The sequence below is a fragment of the Rhinolophus hipposideros genome (genome assembly GCF_964194185.1).
Source record: "Rhinolophus hipposideros genome assembly, chromosome: 2".
NCBI classification, from domain to species: domain Eukaryota; kingdom Metazoa; phylum Chordata; class Mammalia; order Chiroptera; family Rhinolophidae; genus Rhinolophus; species Rhinolophus hipposideros.
In genome coordinates this window covers 108738567-108756257 of record NC_138048.1, presented here as the reverse complement: position 1 = coordinate 108756257, position 17691 = coordinate 108738567, and the positions used below count along the sequence as shown (strand labels likewise).

General features: G+C 45.7%; 1 protein-coding gene across 1 annotated transcript in view; it reads left to right on the top strand.

Annotated features, from left to right (window-relative positions):
• HSF2BP (heat shock transcription factor 2 binding protein) overlaps positions 1 to 17078 on the top strand; it is a gene marked incomplete at its 5' end in the record, with an annotated part of 67001 nt that extends 49923 nt beyond the window's left edge. Inside the window, one exon of the mRNA XM_081079617.1 lies at positions 16363 to 17078. Within this exon, the coding sequence (XP_080935743.1) occupies positions 16363 to 16574 (212 nt within the window). The 3' untranslated portion in view covers positions 16575 to 17078. The remainder of the gene's footprint in view (positions 1 to 16362) is intronic.
• Positions 17079 to 17691: the final 613 nt, after the last annotated feature.

Genomic DNA, 17691 nt, shown 5'->3' with positions numbered 1-17691 from the left:
GCTAAAGTTTCTTTTAAACAGCCATGTTTCACTTCCCTTTGTGTGATTGAAAACCTCAGCCAAAGGAGTAATGTATACATTTAATTTTCAAGACTGTGCACAAAGTGCTTAATTCTTAGGAAAACAGATCACAGTGATGGCATTCTCCTAAAGGTTTCGCCTCCCTGAGGCGGGGTTTTTGTCGGGGAGACGAGCAGCGCTGCCTCCTCGATGACTTTGCAGGGGAGTGTGATGGGCTGATTTTTGAATCACTGATGAGCACGATATGTTTCTTACCGAACAGCAGTAGAAGCAAATGTCCAGCACTCGGATGCCCTTCTGCTGGCAGTGCTGGGCTGAAGCCTTGCCCCGCACCTGGTTTAGTCTTACGGCAGGTGTGTTCACGCGTGAACCTCCTGAGGGCGTGCAGGGCTCTCCAGGGCCACTCGACCAGGAAGTGTGGCACGTAGTGGCACTAATTTAAAGGCAAGGTTTTTTAAAATAATTTTTTATTTTTCAATTATGATTGACATACAGTATTATGTTAGTTTTAGGAGTACAACATAGTGATTAGACATTTATGTAACTTACGAAGTGATCACCCCATAAGTGCAGTCCCCACCTGGCACCATACGTACTGTATTTTGCCGTGTATAATGTGTACCCATGTTTTTGGCCCAAACTTTCAAGGAAAAAAAAAAATCTTTTAATTTTTTAATTCAAATTTTTATCTGTTTACATTTAGGTACTTGATTCTGTATTCTAAAGGATTTTTAACATTTATTTTTTAACATATTATGGTATAAGAAATTTTATATAACAGATAATTACAAAACACAAGAACAGATACAACGTATGAGAAATTTTGTGTGCTGGTAACAAATTTACAATATTTATGCATCATAGAAGGCCAAGAACTCTTCATCATTGCAAGTTCATCATAAGTTCAAAACCGATTATCATATTTCAGGGCATTATTTTGCATATGGATATCATTATTGATTTCTAGAGTTACGCTTTTAACTCATAAGCATAAAGAAAAGAATTTAAAACATTTATATAGATACGGAATTAGTATGACCCATGTATAATGTGTACCCTTATTTTTCTCTCACAAATTTGGGGAAAAAGTACACTTTTTTTTTTTAAAGTACACTTTATACATAGCAAAATACGGTAATTATTACAGTGTAATTGACTATATTCCCTGTGCTGTGATTTGTATCCCTGTAACTGTTTTTATAACTGGCAACTTGCACATTTCAACTCCTTCCCCCTTTTCAGCTGGTCCCCTAGACCCCCTCCTATTTGGCAAGCATCAGAATATTCTCTGTATCTGTGAGCTTGTTTCTGTTTCGTTTGTTCATTTATTTTGTTTTTTAGATTCCACATATAAGTGAGATCATATGGTACTGAATACTGTGAAAAGCCATGAGTTGGTAGAACAAGTGGCCAGTCCTCAACTTCTTTTCCATCTAGAAATTTAAGCCACTCAGCTCCAGGCCCAGGAGGATGGTCTTGCATCGGAGGTTGATACCATTACACACGATCGGACTTGGGAATTTGGAGATGACTTTTGAGTTATGATTTAAATGGCCTTAGGACCTACCAGTGTCTCAGTTTGCCCTGATCTTGGCTACGCTTTTCACTATGGACAGGAGGTGAGCTGCCGTTAGGAATTTTCGGATTCTGTGGCAGGATCCTATCAGCCCGCTCCTTCATCCTCCTGAGTCAGTGAGGATGAACTTCTTATTTATTCGGCAGGGCGATGTGACAGCAGACTTTCATTTTCTTTTGGCCTGAGAGATTTTTTCCCCAACGTAAAAATGCAGTGATGTGTGTGAAAGCACTTTGTAAGCGGTAAATTGCTAGTCAAATTAAGTTATTTTTATCATCATCTCCTTCTGGAAAGAATCAGGCTGTCAGAGGGTGGCCAGTATTACAGTTTCTCCTGCAGTAGTTGGACGTAAATCCCCATCTTGCAGTTGGAGAGATACCTTTTCTCGAGGGCCAGGTGGATGGGAGCCTGAGGCCAGGCGGAGGGGAGCCTGAGGCCCAGGTGGGGGCCCTCACGGGTGCAGTGCTCATGGCAGGTTCCTGACTTTTGTCCAGAAATGGGCGGTCTATGGAATAAGTTGCTCCCATTTTCAGTGTGAAGGGACTGTATTCAGCACCTGGAAAGATGAGGTGTCACGTGTCTGAATGAGGCACTGTGTCTTCATATACTGTGACCTTTTGGCTGAGCACCGATTACCAGGATTGTGATAAAAACACATTGTAACCTTTGAAAAATACCAAACCCTGTAGATCCAAACATTTTGAGTTCTGATTCTTAAATCAGAAAGAAAATAGGAACAGGCTGTTTTCAAAGCACAGTGGGAACTCCGTTAGCAGTGAGGAGGGAAGGCAGCCCCGCCGCTCTGGCACAGCCGTCCATTGCCCTTCTCGCAGCAGCGGCTCCGCAGTCTGAGCAGCGTCTGCTGCCTGGTGTCGCTGGCCCTCCATTGTCACCCCTGAGCAGGGGAGAAGGGGAAGCAGCTCCCAGATTTCCATGTTTCAGCAGCCCAAGGGGCTGAGGAGGGGCAAGGTGGGTGTCTCCCAGCAGGGGGACCCAGGTCCGTCCCAGATTGCTGTCTGCCTTCCTGAGTCAGGTGACCCGAGGAACTCGGGAGTCTTTGAGGGGGGTGGGATGGGTGTATATGTTGGGGTGGGGGAGGATTGGCGCACAGCTTTTGAGTTTCCAGGCCTTTTACACTCACGGAGACATGTGTTACAGCCCAGATGGGCCATGTTGCATGTGTCCCTGAGCGCTTGAAAAGAATGTGTATTCCGCTGTTGTTGGGTGGTGTGTTCTGGAAACGGCCGACTTTCATGGTTGGCAACATTGTTTAGGTCTGTCTATCATTATGGTTTTCTGTCTACTCGTCCTATCTGTTATCCAGAGAGGGATGTCCAAATTCTTGATCATCATTTTTTTCCTTTTAGTTCTGTCAGTTTTCATTTCGTGTGTTTTGAAGCTCTGTTACGAAGTGCGCACTCATTAGGGTACGTGCTCCCTTAATGAATTGACTCCCTTGTCATTGCAGAATGTCATTCCGTAGCTCTGTAATAGGGCTTCCTCTGAATTCCCTGTCTCCTGATGCCTCGGCAGCCACTGCAGCTTTCTTCTGATTAGTGTTAGTGTGTGTGTATATAGTGTGTGTGTGTGTATATATATATATATATATATATATATATGTGTGTGTGTGTGTGTGTGTGTGTATATATTCTATATACACAAGTATATAAAATATTAAAAATATATTCCCATCCTTTTACACTATTGTCTTTATATGCAAATGTGGCTTTTGTGTAAACAATATGTAGCTGTTGGGCCTTATGTTTTTAAAATGAATCTGACAATCTCTACATTTTAACTGTAGTATTTAGATCATTTATGTTTAACATGATTGTTAACATTGTGGGTTTAGATGTCCTCTTACTAGTTCTTTTCTACTTGGCCTATCTGTTCTTTATTCTTTTTTCTCTTCATTGTGTGCTACTTTTCCAATTAATTGAGCATCAGTTTGTGATTCTGCTTGATCTCTGTTATTGGCTTATTAACTATTTCTTTTGTTTTTAAACAGTGTTCTTTTCCTGGTTCCTCTGGACTGAGCACAGGCATCTTTAGAATATCCCACACCACTCGGGCCATGTGAGCGACTTCCTCTTCCCTCCCGCATCCTTTGGTCATTGTTAGTCACACATGTATCAAAAAACCCTCAAAATACGTTTTATTTATTTGTGCTTTAAGCAGCTACCGTTTAAAGAGATTGAAAAGATATAAAGCGAAACACCCAGGTGTTCACCATTTCTAATGCTCAGCGTCCATTGTGCAGACTGAGCCCGTCTCCACCGGTGCCTTTTCCTTCTGCTGCAGAGCCTTCCACATCCCTCAGGGGCGAGGCGGTGGGTGCAGCATTCTCTCGGTTGGTGTGCCCCACAAAGTGTTCACTCCCCATTCTTTTTGGCAGACAACTTGCTGGGTGCCGAATGGCAGGTTTTCTCTCCCATAACTTGAACGGCGTTGCTCACCTCTGTGGCCCACACGCGTGGTTTCTTACCTTGGTTGCTCTCTGTGCAACGTGATTTTCCTCGTTGCTTTTGAGAGCTACTCTACCACTGGTATTCAGTGATGTTCCCTGGAGTAGTTTATCTTCTTGGATCTGTAGGTTTATAGTTTACCTCAAACTTGGACGTTTTTGGCTATTACTTCTTCACAATTTGTTTATGTCTCCCCCTCCTCCTAGGGCTTCAGTGACATGCTTGGTCTTGTCCCATGGGCCACTGGCGCTTTTGTGTGTGGTTTTGCTTTCAATCTTTTTGCTCTTAATGTGAGGGCAAAAGTCTAGTGAAGAAAATTAGAGTATGAGGGAATTTGGAAGCTTCATGTGTTCCTTGGGGTTCCGGCCCTCATTCTCCTCAGAGAGCAATTAGCAGCAGGCTGTGCATGCGCCGACTCTTTCCCCACGTTGTGTCATCCCAGTAAGAAAACCAACGCATGAGCATTTGCTGGCACAAACTCCCATATTTAAACTTTACTCCCCATAGACTAAACTCCATGGGAAACCAAACCCCACGGTAATTCTTGGAAAGATCTTTCAGCTAAGATGCCTACATTCTGTCAGGCTGTGGGTACGTGGCAGTTCTTATGGCTGAAGGGGGCACAGTAGCCAAACAGAGTTCTAGTAGCCACACTTAGGGAGTACCTGCTGTGCCTGGCACACGCTTACATGTGCCACCTCGTGTGCTCTGTAAGACTCCCACAACGGGTGTACTTCCAGCTTATTGATGAGAAAGCCGAGCGTGGGAGGATGTGAATACCTGACTTGTCAAGGCCAGTTAGCGAGGACCGAGTTTGGTGGCCTCATCCTGACTCTCTGGCTACAGACCCTCTGCCTGAGCTCACATGTCTTCTCCTGGGCCCTGTTGAATTTGTAAATTACACCCACAGTTAATTTGAAGTGTAAAAGTTGCATGTTGCCTCCATTTAATAGGTGATACACCATCCTGAGGAGTCAGTTTGCCAGCGGTCTCTCTGTTGCTGTTACTGACATCTGCTTATTTTAATGCATTTTGATACGCGTTGAAGTGGAGCTAGTTTGGTTGTGATGCAGGCTCTGCATATGTATTGGGCTGGCTCATCTGCCACACGAGTGATTCTAGAAAAGGAGCACATTCTCGTTGGGCCAAGTCACACCTTTCCAATTCCCTCTGCATGTGATCTGTTGTCTAGAGTATCGTGTTGAAAAGTGGAAAGAGATTTTGGAAGGCGGGGAAGAGAGGAATCTGTTGCCAGAGTGTAATTCAGAAACAGATGCGCTCACGCAAGAAGCCAAGGCAAGGGGTTTTCGTTTGTGAAAGTGGAAGTGATGGCATCTCTTTGGGTTTTGGAAAGAAAAAATTAGACACATAAAGTAGCCTGCCTCATCCTCCAAGTCCCGAGCACCTCGCAGTGCGCTAGTGGTTAATGCATTCTGTTCCCAGACCTTCCCAGTCCAACAGGAAGCCAGTCGGGGGCCTTTCCAGACATCCTGTCCCCTGGTCTGATCTTTCCTCCCCAGTGTCCCATGGTGGCAGTTCCTCTTGTTTGCACTTTCTGCTCTGTTGCTTGTTAATGGCTCGGAACTCTTATTGAAAGTCCCTAACTAGGTAAGAGACTAGATGTATTTCTTTCGTCTCCCAAAAAGTACACTGCTGGTGCTTGGCATCCCCCTCCCGACCCTGCTGCTGAGCTGTGAACCCTCCCTGTCCCCGTGGCGGCGGGTGCCTTGGGTGGGCTGGACCGCAGCCTGAATGGCACCCGGACAGCCTGTCTGTTACAAGTGTCCATCAAGCTCTGAGCCCTCCTGGGGCCTGGAGGTTCAGCAGTGAACAGACCGAGTTCTTCCCTCGTGGGACTTCCCTTCAGGTGGAGAGACTGGGAGCGCTCAGGCAGATGGCGGAGCTCATAGGATACAAATGAGGACGGCATGGCACAAGGGGCTAGAGAGGGACGCCAAAGGGCCGCTATCCAGGTATTGGAGTGGAGCCCTGCGTGAAGCAAAGGACAGCTGTGAGATGTGTGAGCAAAGCATCACGGGCCGAGGACGGGCTATGGGAAGGCCTTGTGGCAGCCATGGACAATGAGAATGACAGTGGGAAAGGCCGGTGCGGCTGGAGGTGCTGCGGGCCGTCGGGGCCACCGCCTGGGGGCCTGTAGACGGCCGAGAGGACGACGTTTGGCAGTACTCTGAGCGGGCAGGCCCTGGGCTGGTGGGCAGTCAGCTTCCCAAGCTCACTCCGGCTGCTCTGGGGGGGCTGCGAGGAGGCCAGGCGATTGCAGGGGTTCAGGTGGGAGGTTGTGGTAGCCCGACCAGGCGGCAACGGCGACAGTGCATGACGTGACCAGGTTGGAGGGGCGTGTGAGGGAAGGAGGCCCAGGGCGCTGCCAGGGTCTGGGCGGAGTAGCTGGGTCAGTGTGTGGGGGCTGTTGGGAGGACGGGAGGAGCACAGGGAGGGGAGTTTAGTTTGGTGCATGTTAGGTTTGAGGCCCCTGTTCCGCCTTCAGAAGGAGGTGTAGAGAACCCTGGATTCGTGAGCTGGCGTTCGAGGAGCAGATGGCGTGGGCCACAGCTCTCAACGCTGCTGTGTGGACAGCATTTCTGCGCCTGGCCGTGGATTACGTCACTTAAGAGTGAGAGAGGGCTAAAGACTGAGCCTTGGGACACCGCGACATTTTCCGTGTGGGAAGGAGAGGAGGAGGAAGCACAGGAGACGCACAGAGAAGCAAGAGGAGGTGGGAGGACAGCCTGGAGGAGGCGGCATCCTCAAGGGCCTGGGGAAAACAGTTTCCTGAGCCGAGTGGGTGAACCCATGGGCTGGGGGTGAGCGGGGCAAGCTGTGTGCATGCCGGGAGGGGAGGCCAAATGTGGGGCTGCTCGGTCCCCTCCCCTTGTCGTCCTGTCCATGTGGGGTGACGAATGTGCGTGCAGTTCAGGGTCAGGGTCCTGATGCGGGCACGGGCTCTGAATGTCAGCATGGCACTGATGTTTGTGTGTGGCCCACAGACGGGCTCTGAAGGCGCTTCCAGAAACAGGCCCATACAGCTGAGTCCATGGTGCTGGTGGGTGTGTTTGCAGCATGGGAAGGGGCGCGAGGGAGGGGGCACAGGGCGGCCTTGGACCTGCCTTCCTGTCAGAGGGCGAGGGTTGCGCATGTCAGGGCAGCACACAGCAGCTTTAGGGAGGATCGTTGCAGTTCTGCTTGTTCCAAGAACTACAATTTAAAAATTCCTAATCATTTTATTGAAATATGGTCGTATCCTAACCTTCCAGTGTGGATTGTCCCCCAATCTCCGCAGAGTGATGGTAACGAGTGTTGCCTCCCACGCATGGTGGGGCGCCTGGGGCCAGCCGGAAGCCCCCCACCTGGGGCTGCGCCTGCAGTGGGCAGGCGTGAAGTCGGCTGGCTCACGCTGCCGAGCGTGCGGCCCTCAGCTGCCCAGCATGGCGGCGACCCAGCTCTAGGCACAGTTTCTTCCTGCTGCTGCTGCTGGTGACACATGTGACAGCTGCGTGCTCTTCAGGGCCTTTGTCTGTGACGGACGCCAGTGACAGAGCCCAGAGCTGTGGAGGGCGTCACCTGGGAGGCTCTCTGGTCACCTCGTCCACTTGCATTCCTGGTTTACAGCTGTTGGTGCCCTGTTGGGTCGCGTCCCTTCCCCACTCCCAGGTGACTTACGCACCAAGCACCTGCTATGGGGGGGACTCGCACGATGCTCTGATTCCATGTCCGTCCAAGGGCTTTGTGAGAGGGGCCCCACGTGTCAGGACGGGACAACATGCATTGAGAAGTAGGAGAAATCCGGCCGAAGATTATCTTGAGTTCGAATAGTGAAATTGTGCTGGTGTGACTTTCAAGGACAGGTGAACAATCTGTGGTGATGAAATCAGGACATCAGTTGTTCGTGGGTAGGGACTGCCTCGGGGGGAGGGCCGGAGGGGACTTTTCGCTGCGGAAATGTTCTCTGACTTGTCAGCACTGGGTTTTGTACGAGTGTGGCTATGCATTTGTCAGTTTTATCGTCATTTTGACAAGACCATCCAAGAAAAATGTTGCTTTTCATGTAATTTTACATGATGTATAATAAATAATCCCTATCTCCTGGGTCAGCCTTTTCCAGTTGGAGTGATGTGTAGAAGCTTTTCCCCCTTTATTTTCCTATTTGTTCTACAGTTGCCTGAAACATTCCCCCATATGCACTGAGAACCACATCAGACACTGGAATTATGTCTGCTGCAGCCAACAAGCGTAATTTAGAGAACTTACGAGGAGAAGCAGGCTGTTGTGTGTACCTTATTTTTATTCTTTCCATTGTTTTTTGATGTTCAGAGATTTTTTTTTTAAGTAAATTTTATTGGGGAATATTGGGGAACAGTGTGTTTCTCCAGGGCCCATCAGCTCCAAGTCGTTGTCCTTCAATCTGGTTGTGGAGGGTGCAGCTCAGCTCCAAGTCCAGTCGCCGTTTTCAGTCATTAGTTGCAGGGGCGCTAAATCAGTCATCCCAGGTGGGAATCGAACCGGCAGCCTTGTTGTTGAGAGCCCGTGCTGTAACCAACGGAGCCATCCGGCCACCCCCAGAGATTTATTCTTTTATCATGTCCTTTCTGTTTCAAGAACTTTCTTTAGCTCTTCTCACTTCTGTTTCTTCTTTTAGATTTATGGAAAAGTTGCACAAATTGTAGCTAGAGGCCCCCTCACCTAGCTTCCCCTAGTGTTAACGTCTCACATAACCAGAGTAGGTACTGAAACAGGTAAGTAACATTGGCATGCTGTTCGCTAAATCTTCAGCCCTAATCTGAGTTTTGTCAGTTTTCCCACTGATCTTTTTTTCTAACAACAACTTTGTTGAGGTATAACTCACATACCGTGAAATTCAGCCACTTAGGGTGTATAACTCAGTAGCTCTTAGTCTATTCACAGAGTTGTACAACCATCACACCACCTACTTTTAGAATATTCTCATCACTACCATAGAAACCCCCACACCCATCAGCACTCCCCATTCTATTCACGCAGCACCTCGCAGCCATCAATCTGCTTTCCGTCTCTGGATTTAGCCATTCTGCACAATTCATAAAATTGGGATTTTATAATCTGTGTCCTGTTGTGGCTGGCTTCTTTAGCATGTTCTCAAGGATCCTCCATGTTGTAGCGTGTGTCAGTAGTTCATTCCTTCTCATTGCTAAATGTTCCTTTGTGTAGATGACCACATTTTGTTCACCCATTCCTCACTGACGTGCATTTGGGTTTTTCCACTTTTGAGCTGTGTTATGAATTATCAAATTAACACTAATCGGAGCCCCGGTTGCCAGATGGTGAGCTGCGGTTCAACAAGAGACCACAAGGGGGTTGAAATGGACAGGTGTAGTACTCAGGTCCTGGAGGAGGTACCGGGCAGGCCTGGAGGGGCCACAGTCCGGTGGAGTGCCGACAGTGGGGGAATGGGGGCTCACGCCTTTATTAGCGTCTGTGGGTGGAGTGCCTCGAGGTCCCCCTAAGGCTGGATTGGTCCCTTCCAACCTAAGGAGTGGGTGTTGGGTACGCCCGGCGGGGGTCTTATCTGAGGGTTACGTAGGGAAGGCTCTGGGAGATGGGGAGACTGTAGGGCACAGGGTGTTGGAGAAATGGTATCGGGGGCTCCCAGTGCTTGTGACTCTGCAGGCTGTGGGAGAAATGGTATCGGGGCCTCCCAGTGCTTGTGACTCTGCAGGCTGTGGCCGAGGGCACGCCCTGGCCTGAGGGGCCGGTGTCAGGTTAGCGGCCCTGCTGGCTGCTGAGCCAAACAAAATGGAAGCCCAGGCAGCAGTACCAGGCGTAATGCAGCTGTGAACACCTGTACAAGTTTTTGTGTGGTCCAGCCATTCTTTTAGAGCAGGTCTGCTCACGGCAGCAGCTCTTAATTTTCTTTCATGTGAGAATGCCTAAATTTCCTTTCATTTCTGAAGGACATTTTCTCTGCGTACAGGATTCTGAGTTGACAGTTCTTACTCTTTTAACATGTGGAAAATATTGTGTCACTTCCTTCTGGCCTCCGTGGTTTCTGATGAGAAATCCAGTATCATTTAATTGTTTTTTTCATGTAGGTAAGGTGTCGTTTCTCTCTTGCTGCTTTCAAGATTTTCTTTGTCTTTAGTTTTTAGAAGTTTGGCTTTGATGTGTCTTGGCACAGATTTCTTGAGGTCTGTCCCACTTGGCATTTGCCCAGCTTCTGGGATCTGTAGGTTTGTGTCTGTTGCCAAGTCAGGTAAAATCTCAGCCATTATTTCTTAGGGTATTTTCCAGCCCTGCTGACTTTTCTCTCTCGCTCCAGAACTGCAGTGAAATGAATGTTAGATTTTGTGTTTATAGCCCCACTGGACGCAGAGGCTCTGTCCATTTTCTTTTTCCTCTGTTTTCTTTCTGTCATTCAGATCGGGTAGTTTCTCTTGTCCTGTCTTCTAGTTCACTGATTCTTTCCTCTGGCCCCTCTATTCTGTCTCTATCAAGTTTTTTAAAATTTCAGTTATTGTATTTTTTAGTTCTAATATTTCCATTCTGTTCTTGTTATCTTCTGTTTCTTTGATGAGACTTTGTATTTTTTCTTTTGTTTCTAGCATGTTATGCTGGCTGCTTAAAAACTTGTCGGATGATCCTAATATCTGTGTCATGTCTGTGTTGAGTTTCTCAATGCAGTTGCTTCACCTGTCTCTAAACCCATAATTGAGCCATCTGTTGGAATGTTCTGTCTCAAGTAATGAGGTCTTCCATGTTGTTTTCAAAGAAACTGTGCAGTTGTTACTCAGAGTTTGCTGAGCTGTGGCCCAAGAAGGCCTGAGGTTAGTGTTGGTCTCCCACCTGTACAGTGTGGGTGCACACGCCACTTGCCATTCCCTCATCTGTGTCCCTTCCGGTGCTGTCACCGAGCTGACTGTTTCCTTATAATGATGTCACCGTGAGCTGTTCCTGTTGGCTGCATGGGGCTCACTTGAGACCTCTAGCGGCTTGTCTGACTTTGCCCTTTTTGGAGGGCTGCACCACTGTCTCTGAAGCTTGTTTGCTCTGCAATTTCCTTATCGTTTGTATTCCATCAGCCTTAGCCACATAAAATACAATCTTGTCATCCATTCCACAAACATTTACTGCATTGGGGATACAGTGATGGGTGAGACAAACAGGACCTTGCTTTCCTGAAGCCTTCAGTCTAGTTGGGGTGCAGAGAGGATTATTTCAGAGAATAAATGGTATTCAGGGAATTAAAACGGGGATGGGTAACAGGGTGAGTGGGTAATGTCATTGGTGGTCAGCGAAGGGCTCTCTGAGGAGAGAATATTTAAGCTGAAATTTGATTTTTTGGAGTTTCTACCTCTGTTTACGTTAACCTTTTGTTCTTGTGTTAGAGCCTGTTACAGGCTGAACTGTTGAAAATTCACATGGTAAAGCCCTAACCTACCCAGTAGCTCAGGGACTGTATTTGGAAATAGGGCCTTTAAAGAAGTAATTAAGTTATACCGTGTGATCTCACTTATATGTGGACTCTAAAGAATGGAATAAATGAGCACACTAATCAGAAACAGTCTCAGAGACACAGAGGAAAATCTGAGGGTTGCTAGATGGGAAAAGGTGGAGAACGAGGGAGAAAGGGAAGGGATTAGAAAGCACAATCGGTAACCACAAGATTGCCATGGGATGTGAAAGACAGTTTGGGGAATATAATTAATAACAAACATTTTGTAGGGTATCTGATGGACACTTGTCTTATTTGGGAGACGACTTCATGGACAGGTAGGTACCTGACCACTGCATTGTACACCTGAAGCTGAATAATACTGAATGTCAACTATAATTTAATATATGTATGGTCACAGGATGTGGAGCACAGCATAGGGAATGGAGTCAGTGGGATTGTAACAGCTACGTATATACGATGTCAGAGGGGTAGTAGATTGGGGGAGGAGGGTTATCACTTGGGGGTGTGTAAATGTCTAACATTGTTTTGTATACCTGAAACTAAAAAAAAAAAAAAAAAAAAAGAACTAATTAAGTTAAAACGAGGCCATTGCAGTGGATCCTAACCCAATCTGACAGGTGTTCCCATGAGAAGAGATTAGGACACAGGAGAGATATTGGGCCGGTGGGTGAGCACAGAGAAAAGGCCATCTGTACCCTGCTGACACCTTGATCTTGAACGTTCAGCCTCCAGAACTGTGAGAAAGTAAATGTCTGTTGTGTAAGCCACCCCATCTGTGGTATTTTGTTTTGGCAGCCTAAGCTGACTAATACAGAGCCCTTAGCAAATGAATCATAGTTCTTTTAAATTCCCTGTCTGATAATTACAAAATATTTGTCATATCTGAGGGTGCTCTTTATTATTTTCCTTTTGCATGTTTTGGGTTTTTATTTGCTCCTATATATATATATTTTAAAAATACATGAAAGCTCTGGTAACTAATTTGGGACCTTTGTTCTTTTCTGCTGTGAGCATTTAATGCTGTTTTCCCCCCTTCTGAGTATTGTTTAACTGTACCCAGAGATTTTGATAATGTGTTTTCATTTCATTCACAATACTGCCCAGTTTCCCTTATGACTTTCTTTTTGATCCATGGATTACTTAAAAGTGTGTTGTTTTATTTCCAAATATTTGGGGATTTTTCGGATGTTTTTCTGTTATTTATTTTGTATATCTGTTATTTCTAATTTAATCCCTTCAGATCACAGAATGTACTTTGAATTCTTTTAAATGTCAGTTAGGTCCAGTTGGTTGATAGTATAGTTCAGAGATTCTGTATCCTTACTGATTTTCTTTCTTCCTTTCCTTAAATCAATAATGGAAATAAGAGTGTTAAACTTTCTAGCTCTAATTGTGAATTTGCTTATTTGCCCTTAGAGTTCTATCGTGTTGTGCTTTGTATCTATCGAAGCTATGTTGTTAGGCACATACGTAATTAATCCTGTTATGTGTTTTTAATTATACAAAGTCCCTCCTTATTCCTGGTAATATTTCTTTTTTTTGTTATTAAGATTAATTTTATTGATTTCTTTTTACCTTTTTAAAATGTGGCTACTTGAAATTTTTAAAAAAAATTTATTGGGGTGACAATTGTTAGTAAAATTACATAGATTTCAGGTGTACAATTCTGTATGTAATATTTCTTGTTCTGAAGTCTACTCTGTCATATATAATACAGACCCTGCAGCCCTTTTTTAGAGTTTGCATGGCATGTTTTTAAAATTATTTTTTAACCTGTGTCTTTATCTTGGGTGTCTTGTACACAATGTATGGTTGGGTCTTGCTGTTTTATGCGTTCTCTCTCTTTTAATTAGTGTATTTGTACTGTTTAATGTATATAGAAAGAAGTATGGAAATATTTCTAGTTGTTTCTTTGTCATCTTTTTTGTCTGCTGTTGGATTATTTTAATATTCTGTTTTATCTGCACTGTTGGCTTACCGTTTACATTTTAAGAACTCTTTTATAGTATTTGCCCTAGGGTTTACAATATAATCTTTAATTAATCATAGTTAATTAAAGATTTTTAATTACGAAATTAAAAATCTTTAAATAAAATTATAAAATTAAAAATCTTTAATTAATATGATACTATTTCAGGTGTACTATAAGAATCCGAAAACAGTGTTTTCCCATCTATTAATCATACTGAGTTCAACTTCCTTTTCTGATTGTTCGTCTCTGAGTCTGGCTCTATTGATTATCACTTCACTGTGGGCTTTTTGTTTCCCTGGCTTTGTCGTCATAATTTCTGATTGAATGTTGGACAGTGTGTGTAGAGCAGTACTGTGTATGTGGGCGGGGAGGGTCCAGCAAACTTTTCCTGTAATGGGCCGGGTAGTAAATATTTTGAGTTTAGAGAGCCACATATGGTTTCTGTTGCACATTATTCTTCTGTTTTTCTTTTTTAAATAACTCTTTATAATATTAAAGCCACTCTTAGCTCACAGACTGCACAGAAATAGGCCATGAGCTACCATTGGTCTCTGGGCCATAGTGTACCAACCTTTACAGGAGAGAATGAGGTAAATAGTGTTTACTCCTGAAAATGGCCATACCTCTTGTTTGTGTTGAGCTGGGATTGGTTTGGTTGTTCTTTGCAGTGGTTACCTTCTATGCACCTCTAGCTTCAAATTCCTCTAAACTTTTCTTGTGCTGAGGGTGCAGATCCATGCAAAAAAAAAAAATGAAATTGGACCACTTTCTTGCACCATCTTCAAAAATAAACTCAAAATGGATTAAAGACTTACATAGACCTGAAAGCATAAAACTTTTTGAAGAAAACATAGCCAGTAAACTCTCTGCCATTGCTCTTAGTAACATCATTTTGGATATAGCTCCTTGGACAAGGACGACAAAAGCAAAAATAAACAGTTGGACTATACCTAATTAAAAGTTTTTGCACAGCAAAAGAAACCAACAAAATGAGAAGACAGCCTGCTGAATGGAAGATATTCATCCTATAAGGAGTTAACATTCAAAATATATTAGGAACTCATTCAGCTTAACACCAAAAAAACCACACAACACACAGCCAATCCAATTAAAAAATGGGCAGAGGACCTGGATAGGCATTTCTCCAAAGAGAACACTGAGATGACCGACAGACACATGAAAAGATGGTCTGCATCACTAATCACCAGGGAAATGCAAGGCAGTACCACAATGAGCTATCACCTCACTCCTGTCAGAATGGCTTCAATAAATCAACAAATAAGTGTAGGCGAGGCTGTGGAGAAAAGGGACCGCTCGTGCACTGTTGGTGGGACTGCAAATTGGTGCAGCCACTATGGAAAACAGTATGGAGGGTCCTCAGAAAATTAAAACTTGAACCTTATGTGTGACCCAGCAATGCCTCTTCTGGGCATTTATCCAAAGAAATCCAAAACACTAATTTGAAAAGATACATGCAGCCCTGTGTTAACTGCAGATAGGAAGCAGCGTGAGTGTCCGTCACTAGACGATTGGCTAAAGAAGAGGCGGTGTATGTATATTATGGAATATGGCTCAGCAATAAAAAGGAAGGCAGTCCTGCTGTTGGTGACAACGTGCACGGACCTAGAGGGTGTTGTGCTGAGCGAGCAAAGTCAGACTGAGAGACAAATACCGCATCATTTCACTTATTTGTGGAATTTAAGGGAAAAAACCCCTAAAACAAATGAGTAAACAAAACTAAAACAGACCCATAGATGCAGAGAGCAAGCTGATGATTGACAAAGGGGAGGGGGTGGGGGAGTAAAAGCAGAAAAATACTGAGATCTGACTAAGCTGGGTGATGAGTACATAGAGGTTAATTATATTATTCTTTGTTTTTATGTAGGCTTTATTTTATACTTTTTAAAGGCTTCATTAAGAACATGTAAAATAAGGATTTTGGTATCAAAAAAAGTCTCACTGGAGGCTCCTAAAAAAGGAATTTTATGGCAGCATTGTTTATAACAGCATAAATCAAGAAACAACCCCAAAATGTTCATCAGTAGAAGAGTGAACAATAAATTGTAACCAATTCACGCAATGGAATGGATGGGAAATGGATGAACTAGTTTCCGTTACCAGTTCAGGTGAATCTCTAAAGCGTAGTGTTGAGTGAAACTGCTGGTTACAAGCAATATTACATACAGACCAAAAAAGAAAAAACAGTGAAGATACCAGTTCTCTCCCAGACTGGTATGCCTGTTTACTGCAAGTTCAATCCAAATCCCAGCAAAATTGTTAATAGTGGGAGACAAAGTTATTCTAGAATTTATATGAAAAACAAAGAACTGGATAGATAAAACCAGCTTGATAAAGAAAAATAAAATTAAAGGATTACTGTTAAAAAAACCCCAAACACAAAAATGCCCCAGTTCTTCCAGCTTTTCCTGTGCTGAGGGTGGGGAACGAATTGCCAGAGTGCCTTCCTTTGTGTCCTGCTCCACCCTTAGCTGTGGCCTTCCCTTGGGGTCTGTCCCTTCGTGTCCTTCCACCCTTTGCCCCTCCCCTCGCCGTAGGGTCTTCTGGCTGCTGTTTGCTGAATTCCTGGTGGAGGGCGGAGGGCAGAGGACCCAGCTCTGGTGTTTTGGTTCCGGCCTGTCCGCCTTCTCTGGCTGGTAGGGCTTTCCTAGCGATCCTTCCCTCCTCCCTGTGGCAGCCACAGCGCCCAGTGTCTCTGCAAGATCTTGGACATCAAGAAGTGACATTGTTTCTGGGTCAGCTCGTACTTTTTTAAACTGTCAGATCTGTCCTTCAGAAAGGCCAGGAACGCATGAGGGGCGATTCGGCCCCAGGATTTTCGTAGAAGTTTTATTCTAACCCAAGTGTTACCTCTTCCTCCTAGATCCTGACGCAGAGGTGTGTCTTCATGTGTTGCGACTTATCCAGTCGGTGGTTCTGGAACCGGAAGTCTTCTCCAAGTCGGCCTCCGAGTTCCGGAGCTCACTGCCCCTGCAGCGGATCCTGGCCATGGCGAAGAGCCGTAACCCCCGCCTGCAGGCTGTGGCCCAGGAGCTGCTGGAGGACCTGCGTGCCCTGGAGCAGCACCATGCGTAGGGGCGCTTGGCGTGTCCCTTCCCCTCCCAGGTCCCCACTGAGCAGCATCCTGAAACCATCCCCGGTGCCATGTGTTACAGATGGCCAGCTGTGCTTGGCTAGAGAGGAACGTGAATTGGTATGTGTCTCCATAACTTCCTTCGGGTTAGTTTTGCCAGGGGAGCCTGAGAAAGAATCCATGCGTCTGCAAGGCGCTCCAGCTGTGCCTGGAAGAGGCCTCAGCGGCCCCTGCTACTGGGGGGTCTTTCTGAGGCCTGTGGGCGCCCCCTTATCCCCCCAAGTGGGAGATTCAGTTCCCACCTCCTCCATTGGTCAGCACTTTTCTGAGATCCATTTCTCTGCGAAACAGTTCACTCTCTCTCTAGTAGTTCTAATTAGTCCCCCAAATGCATGTTTAGTTACATTTAAACCTTTGCTAAACCTGCTGTTTCAGATGACTTTGGACATTTTAGCTCTACATTTTTGTGCCTCTTTTATTTTTGAATAAAGAAAGAAGAGTCACTGATATGCTCCAACCGTTGTTTTCTGAAATAGTATAAGCGTGAGATTAGGAGGCTGTACGTGACCCTGCACAGACTCGGCTGGTGGAAAAGCCTCTCCTTCCCTTGTTCTGGGCCCTGTGACTGTAAACTCAGAACGAAGCGCAGTTTTTCGTGTAACAGGCACGTGCAGAGGGCCTCAGACATTAGGGCTCGTGCCGGTGTGTGTGCTGGGCTCCCCTCACCACGGCCATCTTGTCTGCAGCCAGGCCAGTGGCCGGCGACAGGAGGCCACACTTCAGGCCTCACGGCCCCTCCGTGTGTGCGAGCGGCGGCCCCATCGGCGTTGTCTTTCAGGCCACATCAGGGAACGTGCTGGCGCCTGTCTCGTGCTGCTTCCTTCCGTGCCGCCGCCCTTAGGCCCCTGGCCTCCTGTAAGAGCAAAGGCACGGTCCCCTCGCAGTGGCGGCCTCACATTCGTCTCAGCCGCTTCTGCTGTGTGCCCTTTTAGAATAAGTTCATTCTGTTTTAAGTAGACGTTTACAGGCAACGTGCAGTAGGGCTGAGGCTGAACGAGGAGCGTAGAGGAAGGCACAGCTGCTTGAATTTCGCGAGCCAACATATCGTGAAACACTAGC